We start from the raw sequence: 10,082 nt of genomic DNA, 5'->3' as shown, positions 1-10,082 counted from the left end.
TCCTTCACAAATCCTGTCTTAAGGGCACATTTAAGATATGAATAGGGTGTGAGCTTGTGACCTGGCCCAGGAACTAAGTATTTATCTTTACAAAAGACTGTAATCTTTTATCAATCCAATCAAGTGACCATTAAACAGGTAACCTGTCAGACGAGATAAACAAGTCACTCAGATTTCTGCTGTAGACCGCCTTTTCTGTGATGTAGGTATGATGTATCTGGGGGTGGTCTTAGGTTACACCCCTTCTGTGATGTATGTGTGATGTATGGAGGGTGGTTTTCAGCTCTAGGGCAGGGAATTTAAAATGTCTATATAAGGCCTTGCATGCCATTGTTCTGGGTTCCTCCTCCCTCCTCCCTCCTGTGTGTGGTGAGCGAGGACCCTGTTGCAACAGATCAATAAAGATCAGGCTTACTAGCTGCTTTGCTTCTCAATATTCTCTGGTTGGCCTCTGTTATTTTCTCCTACCGATAAGAAACCTTTGTAAGGACTCTATATGGGGTCTTGGATTCCCCATAAGGGAAAAGGGGCAGATTTTTTTCTTTACAATAGTTCAACTATGTGCTGCATAAAGAAATACTTATTTTTATACGTACTGGATCTTCCAGCAAACTCACAGCAAACTCAAGGCCAGATCTTTTCTGGCATTATTAAGACATCCCCGCCCCCCCAACAGCTCAGATTTTGCCTTCTTGCAGTTTATTGATTATTATAGATTTGACAAGCAGCGTTAAGAAAAAGGGAACATAACCAGCAGACGACCAGTACAAAGTATACAATAAAAAGATGTGCATGGTTGATATCAGCAGCTAGAGATGTTCAAGCAGAATTACTGTATTCTTATAACAATAGATTTTTTTTAAAAGGTTTAGTACATAAAATGTGTTTTCTTGCCTTATCTTGAATTCCTATCTGCTTAGGGCCAGGATACATGATGATAACATGGTTGGGCTAAGTGCCTTCCCTCAATTTGCAGCTAGTGGATTAAATGTCTGGATGTCTCCCCCCCCCCATCTGAAAGCAAACTCTCTCTGTACATGTTCGACTAGCATCCTGCACATACTAAGCTGGCATGGAGAGAGTTATTACCCGCAAGATTGCCTTGCCCGCTGGACCTCCTTGGCAGAACTGGCACTGCTACAGGTGCCACATAATACCTGTTCCACATTTGTATGAACTCAGTCTTTTAGGACTTTGGAACTCCCTGGCTACTGATACCAGGTGCACACATTCACTGTACTCTTTTCAGCACCTGCTGAAAATATTTAAGTTTTAGGGCAGCCTAACCCAGATATTTAGAAGATTGATATGAGTTTTAATCTGCTTTTTAGCCTGTTGTTATTTTAACTTTTCGTGGGGTTGCCATATTTCAAAAAGTGAAAATCTGGACACAAAAGTTGTTGGGTTTTTCCCCCTGTTGGCAATGTTGTTGAGATGGCTTGTTTTGTTTTGGGGTTTTTTGCCCAAAGTTCTTGAGCTTTTTTGGTGAAATCACAATAAAAAGGACTTTTCCCAGCAATTTTTAAAGAAAAATGACACTGCCGACATGGTTGCCGTACGTCCAGATTTTCGAAGACTTTTTTTTTTTTGCCCAGACAGTGCTTCCGACTGCGGTATTCCATGTATGTCTGTGAAATTCCGGATGTATGCCAACCCTACTTTTGTAGGTCTTAAATTATTGTTGTTAATTTTTTGCTTTTATCTTTTTTTTGTAATCCGCTTTGAGGTTGTTGCTTTTTTTTTTTTTACGATCAAGCTGAGTACAAATTTTGTGAAATAAAATAATTATGAAATACCATGCCAGAAGTGTGTGCAGATATGAGAACATGCACTCCAGCTTCTATCTGTAGCCTGAGCCCAGATGGGTCCAGCTAGCTCAGCATGTTCTCCACCATTTGATTCCTCATGATTTCAGGCATGAGAATGGTACCTTGGAGATACCTGGGCTTGAACTTGGGACTTTCTGCATGGGCTCTGCCTTTGAGGAATGGCTCCCCTTCCCATGAAATGGCTTAGTCTAGCAATGCTTCAATCCATGTGTTTGCTGCATGTGGCTTTCTATTCTAATGAAGTCGTGGCAATTGACCAAGACATTAGCAAAGGCATTAGCAAATCCCCTGAGGCCAAGACATTAGCAAAGGGGTGTTATTTGCAGATCTATCTATCTATCTATCTATCTATCTATCTATCTATCTAATCTATCTATCTCTATCATCTGTTGTGATTCCTGCATTTCAGGGGGTTGAACTCCATGAGACTTTGGGTCCCTTCCAATTCTGCAGTTCTATGATCTCTACTTAAAGGCTGAGGGCCACAGGGCCATTTTCAGGGATCTCTCTTGCATAGCATTCCTGTTGCAGGAAGTTTGACTTTCGTTGCTGGTGTGCATGTTCTGCTGGGTCTTTGGTCTTCACTTCTCTCACCCATCTCTCCTCCTCTAAGCCCAATAGATGGGGACGCTGCTACAGAGGATGTTGATGGTGGTACCCAGGATAGAACGGTCAGCCAGCGGCGCCGGGAGCCCTTCTGTTCCCTCCTCATTCTCTTTGAGGAATGACGCTGGAGGTCTGGGCTGCAAAAACAGATCTCTTTGTTAATGGTACGACCCTGGGGAACCCCATCCAATTCTATAACTGTATGTTTCTCTGAAATATAAAATTGCCCTGCAAACTTTGACACAGCCTGACCGCTTCACACAGTCCCTCCAAATCCCTCTGGGAAAGGTTCTGCATAGTTTTCTAAGCGGCTTTAAAGATGTTCCGACAATCAACAGGTGGGTGTGGATGGATTCCCTTCAGCTCTTGGGACTTGTTCACACATCTGCTTGTCCTGTGTGCCTAGAAAGCACGGGTCCAAGTGGTTTTCCCCTTGCCCCACTCCTTTCTGAGGGAGGGAAAACCTGCGATAGATCAGAACAAATGGCAACCTATGGGAAAACGGAATTGCCATTTGCTCTGATTGAGCACTAAAGAGCAGTTTTCCCGAATGGAGAAATGGGACATGAGAAAGCTCTGGTCTGTTATCATTCTGCCTTCATGTCCTGCCTGCAAACCAGTGGCAGCCAGCCTTAAGGACAGGGATCCCCGTCTAGCCACTCTCAAAAGACAACTGCTATCCCGAACAGCCCAAACAGCAAATCACAATGTCCTCGGATTACTGCAGACTGGGGTGTTATGTGTCCCAGCACTGGGTTTGTGGTTGTTTTGGAGGATGGTGGGACATTCAGCCAACTGCACTGTGTGAAGTGGTACAGTCCAGAAGCAATCTTCCCACATGATTTGCTTTTTCCATGCCTTGGAAACTCTGAATGTAGAGTTAGGGCAATTATTCTAACCTGGATGTTCTGGAACACCTTGACAGCAGCATCCAGGCTCTGGATGTTTTCCTTCTTCATTCTGGTGATGTAGCAGGACTGTCCCGGCCAAGATCTGTAGCCAATCAGGAGCTGTTCAAAGGCAAAGGCTGTCAATTTAGCTGTGGTTCCTGTATTGCAGGAGGTATTTAATTGTGGGTATACTGTACATAGGGATGCGGGTGGCGCTGTGGGTTAAACCACAGAGCCTAGGACTTGCCGATCAGAAGGTCGGCGGTTCGAATCCCCGTGACGGGGTGAGCTCCCGTTGCTCGGTCCCTGCTCCTGCCAACCTATGAGTTTGAAAGCACGTCAAAGTGCAAGTAGATCAATAGGTACCGCTCTGGCGGGAAGGTAAACGGCGTTTCCATGCGCTGCTCTGGTTCGCCAGAAGCGGCTCAGCCATGCTGGCCACATGACCGGAAGCTGTACGCCGGCTCCCTCGGCCTATAAAAGCGAGATGAGCGCCGCAACCCCAGAGTCGGCCACGACTGGACCTAATGGTCAGGGCTCCCTTATACTGTACATATTTTGGATCTCAACAAGGTATATGTGCAAGGGCAACCCCACCTTCTCAGGGCTCTACCTCATATCCCAGACCCCATGCCCCCCTCCAAGCTTCTCTCCCTGTGCCTTCCTCTGTTGCATCTTCTGTTCACCCACACTAGGTAAGCAAAGACTAGGGCTGAGTCAAATGCCAAGGCTTTTGGATTTCAGAGCAGAATGAGCCCTTTTGACAACACATTTTCTTCTTCCCCCCAAATAAATAAGAACATATAAAAACATCAGAAGAGGCTGCTGGATCAGGCCAACCACCCATCTAGTCCAGCACCCTGCTCTCATGTCCCTAATGGCAAACCCAGAAGCAGGATTTGAGCACAAGAACACTCGCACCTCCAGGCAGCTGCTATTCACAAGGATGCAGAGCATAGTCAGCAAGACTAGTAGCCACCTCTCCTCCATGTATTTGTCTAATCCTCTTTTCAAAGCCCATCTAAGTTGGTGGCCCTCATTGCCTCTGGTGGCAGTGAGTTCCGCAGTTTAACTATGTGCTGCGTGAAGCAGTGCTTTCTTTTCTCTGTCCTGACACTTCCAACGCTGAGCTTCAGTCGATGCCCAGAAGTTCTAGCGTTAGGAGAGAGGGAGGGGAAACTTTTCCCCATCCGCTTTTTCCATGCCAGGCAAAATTTTATAAACGTCTATCATGTCAATAAGAAGCATGTGTGGCTTTGATACGATGCTTCAGACTTTTTGAAGGGAGAGGGAGGGCTTTTCTCTTGGGATTAACCTGCCCTGCCCTGCTCTCAACTCTCTTCTGGTCCTAATCCACCTTTCCACTACAGTGGTACCTCAGGTTAAGTACTTAATTCGTACCAGAGGTCCGTTCTTAAACTGAAACTTTCTTAACCTGAAGCACCACTTTAGCTAATGGGGCCTCCTGCTGCTGCTGCGTCACCGGAGCCCGATTTCTGTTCTTATCCTGAAGCAAAGTTCTTAACCTGAAGCACTATTTCTGGGTTAGCGGAGTGTGTAACCTGAAATGTATGTAACCTGAAGCATATGTAACCCAAGGTACCACTGTGCTGGGCTCAGCAACACTTCCCCTTGTGCCATGCCTAGACAGCATGAGTCTGAGCGGTCTTCTGCTTGATTTGCACGTTCTAGGCATGCATCACAAAGGCTTGTCCCTTGCCCTCTCCTTTCCAAAGGAAAACCTGCGATCGATCAGAAGAAATGGCCATCCAGAGAAAACCTAAATTGCCATTTGCACTGAAGAGTGGCTTTCCACGGGGGAAGCAGTGACACAAGAGGAAGCCTGGATCAGCCCCAAGGGCTCGTCCAAACCAGAAGAAAATGTGTAGCCCATTCCAATGTTGTCCCAGTACCAGCCCTTTCCCACTTTAAACGCAGGGTTTTTCTTTCTGATTTGGGCTTTTCAAGGATGAAAATCCCCGCAGATAAGCAGGGGGAAGTTTGGGACATAAACTTTCATAGTCTCAAGTTAGCTTTTAAAAGTTAAAGGGGTAAAGGGAGCCCTGACCATTAGGTCCAGTCGTGACCGACTCTGGGGTTGCAAAGCTCATCTCACTTTATTGGCTGAGGAAGCCGGTGTACTGCTTCTGGGTCATGTGGCCAGCATGACTAAGCCGCTTCTGGCGAACCAGAGCAGCGTACGGAAACTCCGTTTACTTTCCCGCCGGAGTGGTACCTATTTATCTACTTGCACTTGATGTGCTTTCGAACTGCTACGTTGGCAGGAGCAGGGACCGAGCAACGGGAGCTCACCCTGTCCCGGGGATTCGAACCGCCGACCTTCTGATTGGCAAGTCCTAGGTTTAACTCACAGCGCCACCCGCGTCCCATCTAGTTAGCTTTTAAGGTGACACAATATTTGTTGTCCTTTGTGCTTAAGGAAACCGACAGATCCAGCCAGCCCCACCAGGACTCGCCACTGACTTGCTCCCTTGTCAGGATAGATGTTATTCTTTCTAAAAGGGACCTGCTAGGTGGACAAGCAGGCCTTGGGCAAAGCTGCACGACTCCTTTGGGAACTAGGAACCACTTTCAGCAAATCTTACGTTGCTGTAGTCATACACCACGGTGGCCGAAGAGTTGACCCTGCTGACATGGAAGGTGGCCAGTCTCTCCTTCCTGCTCATGGAAAGATGCTGTGGGGAGCCCTCCCCATCCAGGCCTTGGATGGTCATTTGCAGGACCTAGACGTTGAAAAGGAGACCATGTTGAGTGATGAAGAGCAAAGGGAACGAGATGTATGAACTGGAGCATTTAACTTGGGTGCTTTCAGCTTTACATGCTTTGCAAATAATATAAATATAAATATAAATATAAATAATATAAATATAAATATAAATATAAATATAAATATAAGAGGTGGAAAGGGGATGCGAGTCCAGGAAAAAAGACATGGGCAATCCCACCTGGTTTTGACTTTATGCGCTGTCCCTAGAACTGCTTCTTAGCACTCAGTTGGAGCAAACAGGAATTCAGGCTTTTCCTGGATTGATGTTTGCTCCAGTTTAGAGCTAAAGTGTGGGTTTTCCCTGGGAAAGGAGTGGAGCAAGGGGAGGACTGCCTAGAAAGTGTGGGTCAAGTGGAAAACCACTCAGACCCAAGCTTTCCAGGCAAGTGGAAGAAGAGAAGAAGAAGAGTTGGACTTTATCACAACCCGAAGGAGTCTCAAAGCGGCTAACATTCTCCTTTCCCTTCCTCCCCCACAACAAACACTCTGTGAGGTGAGTGGGGCTGAGAGACTTCAGAGAAGTGTGACTAGCCCAAGGTCACCCAGCAGCTGCATGTGGAGGAGTGGAGACGCGAACCCGGTTCACCAGATTACAGGTCTACTGCTCTTAACCAGTACACCACACTGGTGGAAAGTGTGTATGGGCCTTGAGAGTCGCCAGTACTATGAAAACAAACAACTACCATCATTTTGGGAAGAAGACAGAGGAGCGGGAACCTTTGACCCTCCAGGTATGGTGGGACTCCTCACCCAGCAGGTCTGGGAACAAGTAGCCAAGGGTGGTGGAAGTGGGAGTCCAGCAAGATCTGGAGCGCTAAAGGTTAACCCGCTGTTTAGCAGAGTCTTCCCCCTTGGAATTTGCTTCTGCTTAGGGAAACCACAGTACTCAACAAGGTTCAGTGCACAGGTGTTTAAGCCAGTTGTCTTCAGTCTTCGCAGGTGAAGGACCCACCTTTAGCCCCAACAGGCATTTGAGGAATTACAGTCATACCTCGGGTTGAATGTGCTTCAGGTTGAGCACTTTCAGGTTGCGCTCCGGTGCAACCCGGAAGTAACAGAGCGTGTTACTTCCGGGTTTCGCTGCTCACGCATGCACAGACTCTCAAAATGATGTCACACGCATGCGCAGAAGCAGCAAAACACGACCATCGCGTCTTACGTTCTATTCAGGATGTGAATGGGGTTCCGGAACGGATCCCGTTCGCATCCCGAGGTACCACTGTACTAGCTGTGGCACTTCTTGAGGTGACTCACAGACCTCATTCACTTGAGGTTTTTAAGCAGAAGTTGGGTGGCCATCTGTCTTGGACGCTTTAGCTGTGATTCCTGCATTGCAGGGGGTTGGACTAGATGACCCGTGAGGTCCCATCCAACTCTACAATTCTGTGATTCATCATGCTGTACTTACTGTCTCTGTGTGCTTCTCCGTGATACGCAGCCCCATCAGCCCAAAAGCCAGGACAACCAAAACGATCACCACCACCACCACCACCACGATCAAGAGCTTCTTGCAAGGTAGTCCGGGGAGCCCGGGGAGCCGGGGGGAGGCTGTGTAACCCTGCAGAACCAGAAAAGATGCTCATGAGAACGTTGTGGTACATTTTGACCCAGACAGAATGATTGGACAGAGGCACATACAAGGTCTCATGGAAGGAGTAAACGTAAGCACATAAAAAGAGCCGACTGGATCAGGCCAATGGCCCATCTAGTCCAGCAAACTCTTCTCACAGTGGCCAACCAGATGCGCGTGGGAAAGCAGCAAGCAGGATTCTTGCAGAAGATCGGCACTCTCTCCTCCTGTGGAGCAACTGGTATTCAGAAGATTGCTGCCTCTGACTGTGGAGGCAGAGCCTAGCCATCAGGGCAAGTAGCCATGGATAGCCTTTTCCTCTTCCATGAATTTGTCTCATCCTCTTCCATATATATATGTGTGTGTGTGTGTGTGTGTGTTTTAACCTATCATTTTCAACAGTAATTAAACATACTTTTACATCTTATACAAATTTTTTTTACTTCCATCAATCCTGTCTGAAAATTTTCCAATCTAATCTCTTAATATACATTTCTTATTTTCCCTGTTACATTTAATACTCATAACTGATATCTCTTTTCTTTTTCTACTTTGTAACGTTTCATATTTTTCTCTTTACAGATCTTCTTGTAGTCCTACTAGCATAATTTGTTGGTTACAATTGCTCTTCAAATAGTTTGTATACTTCTTCTGATCTTCTGTAAATCTCTGGTCCCACAGGTTTTGAATCCTTCCTGTCATTTTGTCCAATTCTGCATAGTCCATTAATTTTATCTGCCATTCTTCTTTCATCGGAATTTCTTCTTGCTTCCATTTCTGGGCTAACATCACCCTTGCCGCTGTTGTTGCATATAGAAACAATTTAACATCATGCCTACTAATGTCCTGACCTATAATACCAAGTAAAAATGCTTCTGGTTTTTTAAAAAATGTATATTTCAACATCTTTTTCATCTCACTATATATCATTTCCCATAAATTCTTTACTTTCTTACATTCCCACCACATATGATAAAATGTTCCTTCTTGTCTCATCCTCTTCCAAAGCCATCCAAGTTGGTGGCCATCACTACTTCCTGTGGGAGTGAGTTCCATAGTTTAACTCTGCACTGCCTCTGGACTGCACCACTTCAGATTACAGGTAGAGGCTCATATGATGGAATATTCCTCCATACAGCAAAAATCCCTGTGCATAAGAAACCCAGCCTGTTAGAGAAAAGGATAGACTTTGACCCTTGCAGGCTAGCTTTCTACGTGCAGGAGTTCCTGTATAGAGGAAGGTTCCTTCATGTGACACCCCGCACCATGCAGCTTAAAGTGGGGCTCGCAGACACGGATTTACCACCTTAGTAAGAGCTGAGGCACTGAGGAAATAGGAACCAAAATGTATACACTGTATAGTTAGAGGGGAGCACAGAAGGACAAAGCCATTTGATGCAACCACAGCTTCTATTCATCCACCCATCCATTCATAATCCAATGTGTGGGTGGTTTTAGTGTTAGGTCTGCCGTCTCGCGGGACAGATTTTGGACACCATAAATGGTAGCAGAGTGGGAGACAGGCCCATTGAATCATATAACTGTCGAGTTGGAAAGGGTTAGGGCAGAGCAGAATCTATAGGGCAGAGTCCAGTGGGACGTTCTCCATCACAAGCCCCTTGGAGTGGAGAGCAGGGAGGAGAACATCCCAGAGGACCACCTTGCCCCAGTTCCAAATGCTATGGGTCATCCCTGGGCATCCCTCTCTCTCCAGCTCAGCCCTCCTTGCTGGACTCCACACCATACCTGCAGGAGCAGGAACTCAGTCCCAAGTGGAGAAAGACTCACCGGCGGTGCCTCTATCATCAGGACATCCTTGCTACTTTTGCTGTTATCCTCCATCTCGTGCAACGAGTCTTCTGGCTAGCTTTCAGCTGTCCCCACTGATCCTGGTTGTTTCCAGGCACGAGAGAGGAGGGCTCCGTTTATATAGGGTTCCTGGCACCAAAGCGCCGAAGGTGATTTGCTGTGTGTCCTCTACCTGTTCTCACCAAGTTCTTTCAAAAGAAATAAAGTACAGCTAAGTGGCCCTTGGCATCACTTGTCAGTCAAGAGAGCCTCTCTGGAGATTTGTCCACAGGCACAGAGGCCTCTTAGCAGCCTCTTGTCCTTCAGAAAGTCAGCTTGTTCTGACGCCAGGAGCGTCAAAGTGTGGCTCATTAAGGACCCTCTTTGCCTCTCCAACACTTGGGTCAGAAGGTTCTCGGGACTTTCAAAGCAAGAACACAGAAACGTTCTTCTTTCTTTGATGGTGCGACTACATTTGGAAATACTGTGTACCGTTCTGGCCACCACACCTCAAAGAGTGTATTGTTGAGCTGGGAAAGGTTCAGAAAAGGGCAACCAAAATGATGGAGTGGGGGCAGCGACTCCCAGTGGAGGACCTGGGGCTTTCAAAT

The 10,082-nt window shown here is 46.6% G+C and overlaps 1 protein-coding gene across 1 annotated transcript; it reads right to left on the bottom strand.

Annotated features, from left to right (window-relative positions):
• Window positions 1-682: 682 nt before the first annotated feature.
• Window positions 683-9,610, bottom strand: SFTPC (surfactant protein C). Its single transcript, XM_077931199.1, has 5 exons — window positions 9,472-9,610; window positions 7,522-7,671; window positions 5,932-6,069; window positions 3,335-3,445; window positions 683-2,572 (listed from the first exon to the last, which is right to left on the bottom strand). The coding sequence occupies exons 1-5, from the start codon at window positions 9,523-9,525 to the stop codon at window positions 2,438-2,440; spliced, it is 588 nt and encodes a 195-aa protein (XP_077787325.1). The 5' UTR covers window positions 9,526-9,610; the 3' UTR covers window positions 683-2,437.
• Between the last annotated feature and the right edge of the window lie 472 nt (window positions 9,611-10,082).

This window comes from Podarcis muralis, chromosome 7, assembly GCF_964188315.1.
Source record: "Podarcis muralis chromosome 7, rPodMur119.hap1.1, whole genome shotgun sequence".
Lineage (NCBI taxonomy): Eukaryota > Metazoa > Chordata > Lepidosauria > Squamata > Lacertidae > Podarcis > Podarcis muralis.
This window is presented reverse-complemented; position numbering and strand designations above follow the sequence as displayed.

Excerpts from the sequence above, each read along its gene's own strand:
- SFTPC (XM_077931199.1), bottom strand. The coding sequence starts at position 9,525 with ATGGAGGATAACAGCAAAAGTAGCAAGGATGTCCTGATGATAGAGGCA. Across the intron at positions 7,672-9,471 it reads TGATGATAGAGGCACCGCCG|GGTTACACAGCCTCCCCCCG; the intron begins GTGAGTCTTTCT and ends CTGGTTCTGCAG. Across the intron at positions 2,573-3,334 it reads AGGTGTTCCAGAACATCCAG|CCCAGACCTCCAGCGTCATT; the intron begins GTTAGAATAATT and ends CTGTTTTTGCAG.